The sequence below is a fragment of the Oncorhynchus mykiss genome, chromosome 12 (genome assembly GCF_057628025.1).
Source record: "Oncorhynchus mykiss isolate SJ-2025 chromosome 12, ASM5762802v1, whole genome shotgun sequence".
Lineage (NCBI taxonomy): Eukaryota > Metazoa > Chordata > Actinopteri > Salmoniformes > Salmonidae > Oncorhynchus > Oncorhynchus mykiss.
Genome location: NC_143033.1, coordinates 34,492,987 through 34,506,767, shown reverse-complemented (window position 1 = coordinate 34,506,767; position 13,781 = coordinate 34,492,987). Strand labels below are relative to the sequence as shown.

The 13,781-nt window shown below is 41.8% G+C and overlaps 1 protein-coding gene across 2 annotated transcripts; it reads right to left on the bottom strand.

The window, feature by feature from the left end:
- Nucleotides 1-1,019: 1,019 nt before the first annotated feature.
- Nucleotides 1,020-2,823, bottom strand: ptrh2 (peptidyl-tRNA hydrolase 2). 2 transcript variants are annotated; one of them, XM_021623550.3, is made up of 2 exons: nucleotides 2,708-2,823; nucleotides 1,020-1,710 (listed from the first exon to the last, which is right to left on the bottom strand). In XM_021623550.3, the coding sequence occupies exon 2, from the start codon at nucleotides 1,691-1,693 to the stop codon at nucleotides 1,169-1,171; it is 525 nt and encodes a 174-aa protein (XP_021479225.2). In that variant the 5' UTR covers nucleotides 1,694-1,710; nucleotides 2,708-2,823; the 3' UTR covers nucleotides 1,020-1,168. The 2 variants fall into 2 exon arrangements, with proteins under 2 accessions (XP_021479225.2, XP_021479226.2); XM_021623551.3 differs by having other exon boundaries at nucleotides 2,565-2,792.
- Between the last annotated feature and the right edge of the window lie 10,958 nt (nucleotides 2,824-13,781).

The following is a 13,781-nucleotide window of genomic DNA, read 5'->3' as shown; positions in this document are numbered from 1 at the left end:
ACCGTTTTATGTGTGGATTAATTGTCGGAGTAGAGGACCTTGTGCATTTCAGGTAAAATAACAACTTAATGTTTATATCCCAGGACAAAGTAGCTAGCAACAGCAAGCTAGCTAAATAGGACAAATTAGCTAGCAAGTGCAAGCTAACTAGCTAAATTGCCATAAATGTTTAATGCTTTTCAACCTGTCCCCAAATTAATGTCATTGGTTGAGTTTGTTTTGATATTTTACCCTGTGTGTCGTGATCGCGTTTGGTGTAGGGGGACAAAATAAATGTATGCACGATGGCAGCCGGTTTGGGTAACACTTTTTTGGTTACTGCCTGATTCCATGTGTTATTTCATAGTTTGATGTCTTCACTATTAATTTTACAATGTAGAAAATAGTGAAAAGAAAAACCCTTGAGTGAGTAGGTGTGTCCAATCTGACTGGTACTATATATTTTAAAGACGTAGGCTAAATAAATCACGATGTTGTGCAGACCAAGCCGTAACAGTTTGAACCCAATGGTTGGTGTAGGCAATAGATGAGGGTATAACCTATTGTACACTAACCTTCCAACATTACTTTGGGTTAAAGAACTGAATATGGCAACTTCTGGGATGAATCAAACCACTATTCTTTTACCAATATTTTGTGTGGAAAGGCTCTCCAAACCAGTTTATCATAAATTATTTCCTAAACCTAAATCTACAAGATCAGAGTATATTTAAATCTACCAATTGGTGCTGAAACTGAGACAAATATGCATACATTGAGATGGCTTCCTTTCATTGATCCCTAATGTTCTGAACCCATTAGATAAATGTACTGATAACCCCACAAGAAAATCTCTTGGCCACCAAGTGGGAGGGTTTTCAGCAATTGAATGAAATGTATTCAGACCGTGAAAGGTAGCCAGCAACACCTGCAGAGCACGTTACACGACTGAATAAGGTATGCCTGAATACCAAATACTTAGTGTTTAAGTACATTTCCTAGGTCTGAATCAGCCCCTTAATGCAAATGTGAGGACAAAATTACATGTTTGGACCTTTTAATGAAAATTAATGTACAGATCCCAAAATACAATTTCTCCATTAAAAAAAATACATTTTAAAGTGGACCATGATTATCCTACTTCAAATACAACTAATACAGACAACTCAATTCAAGTCTTATTTTGTGTCTAATAGAGCTTCAAGTGTCCAGTGACTTTGTCCACAAGATCAGCTGCTCCAGGGCCTACACCCAGCACAGTACGGGATCCTGGCGCTATCTGGGTCCTCCCAGCATCTTGGATCAGACTGACAGGCAGCCCTAACTCTTTGGCATGGGTTAGCAGTTCTATCAGACTGTCCTCATCTGGAGCTTTAACCACAACCTTGGGTTGGCCACAGTACTCCCATTGTTTCAGAAGCTCAGGGTTCCTGCGTTGGACCTGTTTATAGGCTGACACGGCGGCGTGTGAGCACTGGGCGGCCACTTTCCCCTTGCCCATCTTCAGGTCGGATCGGACCACCAGGATCATTTTGAACTCCCCTCCTTCTCCCATGACGCTGGTGGCCGTTTCACCCCTACTGCCATTCCCCATCGCCGCCCCGTTGTCTTTGGAAGAGTTGCTGAACCGAGCCCGGAAGTGCCAGCCAAGGAAAAGTCCACAGCCCACTCCTCCCAATACTCCAATGGCTACCTGGCCGTATAGGGAATCCATCTTGAGACTTGTCGAACCTGAAAATTGATTTAAGGCTGTGAATTTATTGGAGGCTACATCTCGTAGCTACATAGTCTATTAGGGCCCTATAAAATCTTTTTTCCCTAATTCCTTTTTGTTTTTCCCTAAATTCTGTTTTCCAGGTGTCCATTTTCCCAAGATTTATTTCAACTCTTTGCTATCAAAATCGCACTTCTAATTGAATACGAATAACAACTTTATTGGATGTTCGAGGTCAACAATACTGCTTGAACCACATCAGGAGACTACTTTTGAGGTCTTGGGAAATTGAGAAATTTCGATTTTTGGGGTTAAGTACCCTATCATTCCAGTGGGCACCTAGCAAGAGGATGTTCAGTTATGTTTTTGGATTTATGCAAATAATCATGATATCATTCTGGCAGGTATGCATAGGCTACTTTGTAGTTAACATTGAATCTACCAGAAGATTTTTCATTAGCATCATCGCTAACGGCTACACGTAAGTGGTAGCTGGGCGCCGCACATACAGACGGGGAATTGTCGTTTCCTCTTCAGAAAGTTGCATTAAATAAGAATCACTGATGCATTATGTTTGTCTTTTGATAAACGTGTGCTAATTCATTTAATACGTTTATTGTTTAATTGTATCGATTCCGTTCGCATCTCAAAATGTATAGGGCCCGCATAGTTGGCTAACTAGTTTGGAACTAAAATCACCTAGCTACCTAACGTTACCCTAAATGTGTTTCCACTTCAGACAAACATTGACCAGTCATCCGTTGATCTTATAGGATTTTTGAACATACAAAGGCTGAACAAATGCATGTTTATTTATGGTAACTTAACTGTTTGAACAAAATATTCAGAACTGAGAGTAGGCTAACGTTACCTTCAAAGCATCTCTGCTACCATTGAACAAGCATGTGGCTAACGCGTTATCTAGCCTGAGTCAACTTCGTAATATCACCTCAAGGGAGGCATAATTCGTGTCCTTTATAACATTTTGCATAGCAGTTTATAACCAAACTTTACCGATTTTTACTTGCTCCGGGCGAGATCAACACGCTTACATTCGTCTTCATCTACCGTCCACTTCTGATGACGTCACATTAAATATACTGGACACGTTTCAGGCTGCCGGTATGAAGAGTAGGCATCAACTGGGAGATGCACATAAATTGGGTGTATCTCTGAGTTTATGCAGCTTTTTAGGTTTGATGGTTTGAATTGGAGTATTTGAAAATAACATGGTTCAATTTCAAAGTATTACTATCCCATGTATTTCAATCAAAGATTCTCTAGGTCAATCTTTTTAATGCTGGATCACACGTCAGAGTTAATTTTTTTTTAAGAAAAGTGTAATAATCATGGCCAAATAACTACTGGGCACTCAAGGCACGTGCCCAGAAATCATATGGCATAATCATATTTACATGGCAAAAACTGTAGAATTTGCTTAGCTTTAAAACGGCAAAGATTGCTCTCCACCCCATAAGTAGAATTGCATGAAATTTGTTATAAAATTGCTAAATTATCTCTCAAAACTGCAAATGTTGAAGAAAACGATTGCACTGATTCATTGCTCTCGAACGCACCCGCACCCGCTCAGTTTTACCTGACTTTGAAGCACCTGGATATACTCATCGCCTAGCAGTTAATGGATGGGGCTTCGATCAAAGCCCATCCAAATGATAAGGTGTTTTGTGGTACAACTATTCCTATTGGATGGGGTGGATCGAGGTCTGCATTTCAGCTGAAGTACACTCAGAGACCGAAGAGGAAGCGAGACACCAATAGAGATAGATATAGGACTCATCTTTATATCTGTGCCATTATAGCATCTGTGACACCACAAGCGCCTTTGAGGTAATCTCAATTTTGAAATAGTCAATTTTCTTCTTAACAATTGGCTGATCCCTCCTGATGATCTGTTTGGACATGACTCCAACAGTGTCATCATGAGGAATCAGCAAATTAAGTTGGAAGTCCCACCCAGTTGACTACATTAAAATGGTGGAAGTCCTTAATGGTGCTGCCCATGCTTAAATGGCCTTTTGGCCACTAGAGGCCTCTATCATTCTCTATGGACACGCCCACTGTTTTTTTCTGGTTTAATGAAAGTCAATGAACTGTGTAGACCATACACAGCTGCTATTGCATTGGTGTCTATTGGAGACATACACAGTTAGGTAGATCGAAACTACTTTTTTTCATTGGTAAACGGCCTCAGTGAACTATCTTCGTTTATCTCCCATCTTTGGTACACGGTCCATGGAATAAAACACACGTCTGTCTCCTGTGCTGCAGGCTGCAGCGTTTGACAGCTCGAGAGTGAAAGGAGAGGGTAAGGGGACTATTTGTACCGTTCATGTCTGCTCATTGTCGTGGTGTGTTCATAATAATAGTTAGTAGAATAACATTAGGACAAATACAGTCTGTCCCCATTTGACGTTAGGTTATTCTCCATCATCAGCGTGTCTTTGTAAAATGCCAGTCTATTATCAGGTTACATACGCGTGCCAGTGCCAGGTTTTGCTCAGGATAAAACAAGGTTGACATTAATATAGCTACCTTAATAACATATTTTGAGAGGCTCTAAAATCAAGTAAGTGAATAAAATAGGGAGTCCTTGATGAATGCAAATGTTCTAGTGTCTTGGAAAAAACCTGTTGGCAGGCTAACGGGTGAACATGCTTTTATAACAGTGGTACGATCTGGATAATTAATGCCATGGTGTATGAATGAAACCAGGTTAGTATCAATTAAACTATTGTCTTGTGAATTAAATCAGGTCATATGGGTTTTATGGTTTTGAAAAACAAAAATGAACCGTTCTATTATATTTTCTTCTATTTTATTATATTCTGTTCTGTATGCACCTGGCATCTACTTGAGATTAACACCAAAAGTGCGTAGGCAGTCATTTTGACTGGATATGAATTTTAAACTGAAATATCGCTGAAATGTTTAGTCATTCCCACCTCTGTCCTTAACTTAACTTAAAATAAGTTTATTTAACACACATGTTGTTAGTATTGTAATGAAACAGCAGGGAGCAGATCTCGAACCCTCGACCTTTGAGCCCGAGGTCCGGGGCGCTATTGACTGTGCTGCAAAAGCATGCTCTTGCGAGAGAGTCGATTTCCGCAGAAATAGCAGATTCTGAAGTTTCCAAAACCAGTACCTTTGCCAAATAACTCTTTGGCAAAGGTAAGGGTTTTGCGCAGAAGATTGCCTACAGTAACAAACTAATGAAAGTGCTGTGCATATTTAAATGTTCCACAAGACATTCATAAACACAACCAAAGTGTATTCTCTGTTGATCTTTTTTTGTTCCTCGATAACATCACAAATTCCCATCAGATCAACTCCTTGAATGCCCTACTCCTTGAAGTTTGCAGTTGTGTCTAAAAAACACTATTTTGTTCAAAACATTTTTTACCCTTTAGTGCAGTGACTCCCAACCAGGGGTACTAGTGTAACGGGTGTGAAATGGCTAACTAGTTAGTGATGCTCTCTAGTTGAGTTTCAATTGGTAACAATGCTTTGTGTGAGGCAGTTGTCTGTGTTCAGATGGTTCCTGGTTCAAGCCCAGGTTGGCGCGAGTAGAGGGACAGAAGCAAAACTGTTACATTGGTGCCGTGACCCGGATCACTTAGTTGGGCTCTGCCTAGCTTCTGGGGTTGTCGGTGATGTCACTCGCTCTGAGACCTTGAAGTAGTTGTTTCTCGTGCTCTGCAGCTATTGTGGAGTGACAGGTAACGATGCTTCGTGGGAGGCAGTTGACGATGTGTTCAAAGGGTCCTTGATTCAAGACCAAGTTGGGGCAACACTGTTACACTAGAACCGTTGCGTGTACTTGAGAAGACTCATAAGACTACTGGTAAAATGCACATGAGGGGGTACTTCAGGGGTACACCAGGCAGAGCAAAATTCAGTTGGTGGTACAGTAACTGAAAAAGGTTGGGAACCACTGCTTTAGTGTGTGTACTTTACTGTATTTGTAGGGTACTAGGGGGAAACTAGCCCCCTGGGTTAACTGCCCCTTGTAATTCACATTAGGACCTCAAGATGTCACTAAAATATTTCCCCAGAACTTGCCCTCGCTTTTTTAAAGTTGTATATCTAACTTCATTGGAATATATCACGATAGCTGATGCACTTTTGTACATCACACTGTTCTGTACATTTGGCCTTTATTTTAGCACCACCAAAATGTAATAATTCCAGGTCAACTGTAATATGAATACCACTAAAAAACTATTTTCCAGCCAAATCAATGACGAGACCTTCATGCTGCCTGTTTTTGCATGATTGAAGAAGGCAATGGAGCACCACCGGGTCTTTTGCGTGGTAATGAAAGGGATATGTCGTGTGGGGAAACAGCTTTTTTGACCTGATTTCTGTCCAACTTATCACCTAAAATGTAAATAAAACACTATAAAGAGTTTATAAACTCAGCAAAAAAAAGAAACTGCCCTTTTTCAGGACCCTGTATTTCAAAGATATGTAAAAATCCAAATAACTTCACAGATCTTCATTGTAAAGGGTTTAAACACTGTTTCCCATGCTTGTTCAATGAACCATAAACTATTAATGAACATGCACCTGTGGAACGGTCATTAAGACACTAACAGCTTACAGACCATAGGCAATTAAGGTCACAGTTATGAAAACTTAGGACACTAAAGAGGCCTTTCTTCTGATTCTGAAAAACACCAAAAGAAAGATGCCATGGTCCCTGCTCATCTGCGTGAACGTGCCTTAGGCATGCTGCAAGGAGGCATAAGGACTGCAGATGTGGCCAGGGCAATAAATTGCAATGTCCGTACTGTGAGACGCCTAAGACAGCGCTACAGGATGGACAGCTGAACACCTGCACAGGATCGGTACATCCGAACATCACACCTGCGGGACAGGTACAGGATGGCAACAACAACTGCCCGAGTTACACCAGGAACGCACAAACCCTCCATCAGTGCTCAGATTGTGCACAAGAGAGAGAGAGAGGCTGGACTGAGGGTTTGTAGACCTGTTGTAAGGCAGGTCCTCACCAGACATCACTGGAAACAACGGTGCCTATGGGCACAAACCCACCGTCGCTGGACCAGACAGGATTGGCAAAAAGTGCTCTTTGCTGATGAGTCGCAATTTTGTCTCACCAGGAGTGATGGTTGGATTTGCGTTTATCGTCGAAGGAATGAGCGTTACGCCGAGGCCTGTACTCTGGAGCGGGATCGATTTGGAGGTGCAGGATCCATCATGGTCTAGGGCGGTGTGTCACAGCATCATCGGACTGAGCTTGTTGTCATTGCAGGAAATCTCATTTGCTGTGTGTTACAGGGAAGACATTCCTGTACCCTTCCTGCAGGCTCATTCTGACATGACCCTCCAGCATGACAATGCCACCAGCCATACTGCTCGTTCTGTGCGTGATTTCCTGCAAGACAGGAATGTCAGTGTTCTGCCATGGCCAGCAAAGAGCCCGGATCTCAATCCCATTAAGCACGTCTGGGACCTGTTGGATCGGAGGGTGGGGGCTAGGGTCATTCTCCACAGAAATGTCTGGGAACTTGCAGGTGACTTGGTGGAAGAGTGGGGTAACATCTCAAAGCAAGAACTGGAAAATCTGGTGCAGTCCATGAGGAGATGCACTGCAGTACTTAATGCAGCTGATGGCCACACCAGATACTGACTGTTACACATTATTCAATTTCTGTTAGTCACATGTCTGTGGAACTTGTTCAGTTTATGTCTCAGTTGTTGAATCTTATGTTCATACCAATATTTACACGTTAAGTTTGCTGAAAATATGGAACTTCCGGCGCCGACAGAGATGGCCGCCTCGCTTCGCGTTCCTAGGAAACTATGCAGTTTTTTGTTTTTTTACGTGTTATTTCTTACATTGGTACCCCAGGTCATCTTAGGTTTCATTACATACAGAAGAACTACTGAATATAAGAGCAACGTCAACTCACCATCAGTACGACCAGGAATATGTATTTCCCGAAGCGGACCCTGTGTTCTGCCTTTCACCCAGGACAACGGAATGGATCCCAGCCTGCGACCCAAAACAAAGACGTCGTAAAAGAGGGAAACGAAGCGGTCTTCTGGTCAGGCTCTGGAGACGGGCACATCGCGCACCACTCCCTAGCATACTTCTCGCCAATGTCCAGTCTCTTGACAACAAGGTTGATGCAATTCGAGCAAGGGTAGCATTTTTTTTTTTTTTTTTTTTTTACCTTTATTTAACCAGGCAAGTCAGTTAAGAACAAATTCTTATTTTCAATGACGGCCTGGGAACAGTGGGTTAACTGCCTGTTCAGGGGCAGAACGACAGATTTGTACCTTGTCAGCTCGGGGGTTTGAACTCACAACCTTCCGGTTACTAGTCCAACGCTCTAACCACTAGGCTACCCTGCCGCCCCAGCATTCCAGAGGGATATCAGAGACTGTAACGTTCTTTGCTTCACGGAAACATTGCTCACTCGAGAGACGCTAACGGATTCGGTGAGCGAGTTCATTAGAACGTGCATTGAAGATATCGTTCCCATAGCAACGATTAAAACATTCCCAAACCAGAAACCGTTGATTGATGGCAGCATTCGCGTGAAACTGAAAGCGCGAACCACTGCTTTTAACCAGGGCAAGGTGACCAGAAACATGACCGAATACAAACAGTGTAGCTATTCCCTCCGCAAGGCAATCAAACAAGCTAAGCGTCAGTATAGAGACAAAGTAAAGTCGCAATTCAACAGCTCAGACACAAGAGGTATGTGGCAGGGTCTACAGTCAATCACGGATTACAAAAAGAAAACCAGCCTTGTCGCGGACCAGGATGTCTTTCTCCCAGGCAGACTAAATCACTTTTTTCCCCGCTTTGAGGACAATACAGTGCCACTGACACGGCCCGCAACCAAAACATGCGGACTCTCCTTCACTGCAGCCGACGTGAGTAAAACATTTAAACGTGTTAACCCTCGCAAGGCTGCAGGCCCAGACGGGATCCCCAGCCGCGCCCTCAAAGCATGCGTAGACCAGCTGGCTGGTGTGTTTACGGACATATTCAATTAATCCTTATCACAGTCTGCTGTTCCCACATGCTTCAAGAGGGCCACCATTGTTCCTGTTCCCAAGAAAGCTAAGGTAACTGAGCTAAACGACTACCGCCCCGTAGCACTCACTTATGTCATCATGAAGTGCTTTGAGAGACTAGTCAAGGACCATATCACCTCCACCCTACCTGACACCCTAGACCCACTCCAATTTGCTTACCGCCCAAATAGGTCCACAGACGATGAAATCTCAACCACACTGCCCTAACCCATATGGACAAGAGGAATACCTATGTGTGAATGCTGTTCATCAACTACAGCTCAGCATTTAACACCATAGTACCCTCCAAACTCGTCATCAAGCTGGGTCTCGACCCCGCCCTGTGCAACTGGGTACTGGACTTCCTGACGGGCCGCCCCCAGGTGGTGAGGGTAAGTAACAACATCTACACCCCGCTGATCCTCAACACTGGGGCCCCACAAGGGTGCGTTCTGAGCCCTCTCCTGTACTCCCTGTTCACCCACGACTGCGTGGCCATGCACGCCTCCAACTCAATCATCAAGTTTGCGGACGACACTACAGTGGTAGGCTGATTACCAACAACGACGAGACGGCCTACAGGGAGGAGGTGAGGGCCCTCGGAGTGTGGTGTCAGGAAAATAACCTCACACTCAACGTCAACAAAACTAAGGAGATGATTGTGGACTTCAGGAAACAGCAGGGGGAGTACCCCCCTATCCACATCGATGGGACAGTAGTGGAGAGGGTAGTAAGTTTTAAGTTCCTCGGCGTACACATCACAGACAAACTGAATTGGTCCACCCACACAGACAGCATCGTGAAGAAGGTGCAGCAGCGCCGATTCAACCTCAGGAGGCTGAAGAAATTTGGCTTGTCACCAAAAGCACTCAGAAACTTCTACAGATGCACAATCGAGAGCATCCTGTCGGGCTGTATCACCGCCTGGTACGGCAACTGCTCCGCCCACAACCGTAAGGCTCTCCAGAGGATAGTGAGGTCTGCACAACGCATCACCGGGGGCAAACTACCTGCCCTCCAGGACACCTACACCACCCGATGTCACAGGAAGGCCATAAAGATCATCAAGGACAACAACCACCCGAGCCACTGCCTGTTCAGGTCAGTACAGGCGAGGTCAGTACAGGTGCATCAAAGCTGGGACCGAGAGACTGAAAAACAGCTTCTATCTCAAGGCCATCAGACTGTTAAACAGCCACCACTAACATTGAGTGGCTGCTGCCAACACACTGACTCAACTCCAGCCACTTTAACAATGGGAATAGATGGAAATTGATGTAAAATATATCACTAGCCACTTGAAACAATGCTACTTAATATAATGTTTGCATACCCTACATTATTCATCTCATATGTATGTAACAGTACTCGTCTTGCATTGTACCCTGTTACATGTACAGTGCCTTGCTTAAGTATTCGGCCCCCTTGAACTTTGCGACCTTTTGCCACATTTCAGGCTTCAAACATAAAGATATAAAACTGTATTTTTTTGTGAAGAATCAACAACAAGTGGGACACGATCATGAAGTGGAACGACATTTATTGGATATTTCAAACTTTTTTAACAAATAAAAAACTGAAAAATTGAGCGTGCAAAATTATTCAGCCCCCTTAAGTTAATACTTTGTAGTGCCACCTTTTGCTGCGATTACAGCTGTAAGTCGCTTGGGGTATGTCTCTATCAGTTTTGCACATCGAGAGACTGACATTTTTTCCCATTCCTCCTTGCAAAACAGCTCGAGCTCAGTGAGGTTGGATGGAGAGCATTTGTGAACAGCAGTTTTCAGTTCTTTCCACAGATTCTTGAAAAAAATACAGTTTTATATCTTTATGTTTGAAGCCTGAAATGTGGCAAAAGGTCGCAAAGTTCAAGGGGGCCGAATACTTTCGCAAGGCACTGTATATGTATATACTGTACTCTATATCATCTACTGCATCTTTATGTAATACATGTATCACTAGCCACTTTAAACTAAGCCACTTTGTTTACATACCCTACATTACTCATCTCATATGTATATACTGTACCCAATACCATCTACTGCATCTTGCCTATGCCGTTCTGTAGCATCACTCATTCATATCTTTATGTACATATTCTTTATCCCTTTACACTTGTGTGTGTATAAAGTAGTAGTTTTGGAATTGTTAGGTTAGATTACTGCATTGTCGGAACTAGAAGCACAAGCATTTCGCTACACTCGCATTAACATCTGCTAACCATGTGTATGTGACTAATACATTTGATTTGATTTGAAATCAACGCAGTTGACAGTGAGAGGGCGTTTATTTTTTTGTCCGAGTTTGTCTATTTGAAGTTTTGTTGAATTTGAATAGGGTTTTTAGGGCAGCGCTAAATTTATATTCATAATTAAACTGTAGCTGTCACGGTTTTTGAGTCAAGATGGCTCGCAGTGATTACACAAAATTAACAATTGATTGAATTAACTATTGCTGAACTCACAAGTAATTAACTTTACAATCACCATTAGCGAAGAGGCTGTACGGCACAGAATGAGTTACTCCGTGATACGTCACAATTTAACATACAGCGCCAGAGGGGTCAGGTTTTTTAAAAACATTTCTCCAATACTATTGTCTATTACCATGTCAATCAATGCTTGAATAGAAACGTAGTCCACACCCCACATTTTGATGCCAACACAGTCGCTACAGTCCCATTAGTTTTCATTGCAGCCTCGTTTGAATGCTGCGGTTGCGCAAATGTGTATGGATTTAAAATCTTGCATTATTCAAATAATATTTAGTGCAATTGTACATAATGGATTGTATGGTAAAGGAACAACAATGATAGAACAAATAAAATGTGCAGGTAAAAAGAGGGACTTTACATCAAATCTCCTCATAGTGAGGATATTAATGGTGACATGTGCAACACCATTTCCCCACCCCTCCCATATTTTAATAATTAAAATAAGACAATTAGACTTAGCTTTTAACTATTACTTACTAAACAATTTCTAAATAAAAGTGATTAAATGGATTTGAACACACTTGTGTGAAACCCTATGCCATAATCTCCTAGCAGGGTAACTGCCACTTTTTTTAAATGTCCCTTTTCTAAAAACAAAATTGACTGTAGCCATTTATTTACCTTTATATTTTATTTGCCAAAGCATGACCATCATCCACATGGTCATCCCCCCCAAACGTAGCTTTTTTATGACCGCAATTAGACAATATTATTAGGGGGGGAGGGGGCTAGTTACCCCCTAGAACCCTATTTGGGATGTAGCTTTTCAACAGGAAAAGTTCCACAATAACTGGAGGAAGTCTATAAATCTGCTATTTTAGAAGGGGACCAACACCTGACAGAATGTTAGGTTATAGCTTGAGTGCAAGAAGGACATATTCTTGTTGCATTGGCTCTCTATCAAGGTTTATTCAAACAACATGCCATGCAGTATTATTATTTGTTTTATCTTTCTTGGCTTGAAATAATGGATGTAGGCCGATTAATAGCATGCACACAATAGCATGCACACAATAGCATGCCATGCATAAGTATTTAATTATAATGACAAATGTCAAATCAAATAAAATCAAATCAAATTTTACACTACTGTTAAAGTTTGGGGTCACTTAGAAATGTCCTTTGTTTTTGAAAGAAACACACTTTTTTGTCCATTAAAATAACATCACATTGATCAGAAATACAGTGTAGACATTGTTAATGTTGTAAATGACTATTGTAGCTGGAAACGGCAGATTTAAAAAAAAAATTGAATATCTACATCATCAGCAACCATCACTCCTGTGTTCCAATGGCACGTTCTGTTCGCTAATCCAAGTTTATCATTTCAAAGGCTAATTGATCATTAGAAAACCCATTTGCAATTATGTTAGCACAGCTGAACACTGTTTAAAGAAGCAATAAAACTGACCTTCTTTAGACTAGTTGAGTATCTGGAGCAACAGCATTTGTGGGTTCGAATACAGGCTCAAAATGGCCAGAAACAAAGAACTGTCTTCCGAATCACGTCAGTCAATTATTGTTCTGAGGAATGAAGTAGAGGTCGACCGATTGTGATTTTTCAACGCCGATACCGATTATTGGAGGACCAAAAAAGCATATACCGATTAATCGGCCGATTTAAATTTTAAAAAATGTATTTGTAATAATGACAATTACAACAATACTGAATGAACACTTATTTTAACTTAATATAATACATCAATAAAATCAATTTAGCCTCAAGTAAATAATGAAACATGTTCAATTTGGTTTAAATAATGCAAAAACAAAGTGTTGGAGAAGAAAGTAAAAGTGCATTATGTGCTATGTAAGAAAGCTAATGTTTCAGTTCCTTGCTCAGAACATTTGAAAGCTGGTGGTTCAATATTCCCAGGTAAGAAGTTTTAGGTTGTAGTTATTATAGGAATTATAGGACTATTTTCCTCTATACCATTTGTATTTCACTAACCTGACTATTGGATGTTCTTATAGGCACTTTAGTATTGCCAGTGTAACAGTATTGCTTCTGTCCCTCTCCTCGCTCCTCCCTGGGCTCGAACCAGCAACACAACGACAATTAGCACGTGCTAACTAGCTAGCCATTTCACTTCGGTTACACGAGCCTCATCTCGGGAGTTGATAAGCTTGAAGTCATAAACAGCGCAATGCTTGACGCACAACGAAGAGCTGCTGTCAAAACGCACGAAAGTGTTGTTTGAATGAATGTTTACACGCCTGCTTCTGCCTACCACCGCTCAGTCAGATACTTAGATACTTGTATGCTCAGTCAGATTATATGCAAAGCAGGACACGCTAGATAATATCATCAACCATGTGTAGTTAACTAGTGATTATGATTGATTGTTTTTTATAAGATAAGTTTAATGCTAGCTAACAACTTACCTTGGCTTACTGCATTTGCGTAACAGGCAGTCTCCTTGTGGAGTGCAACGAGAGAGAGGCAGGTCGTTATTGCGTTGGACTCGTTAACTGTAAGGTTGCAAGATTGGATCCCCCGAGCTGACAAGGTGAAAA

Coding starts and splice junctions, on each gene's coding strand:
- ptrh2 (XM_021623550.3), bottom strand. CDS start 1,693: ATGGATTCCCTATACGGCCAGGTAGCCATTGGAGTATTGGGAGGAGTG.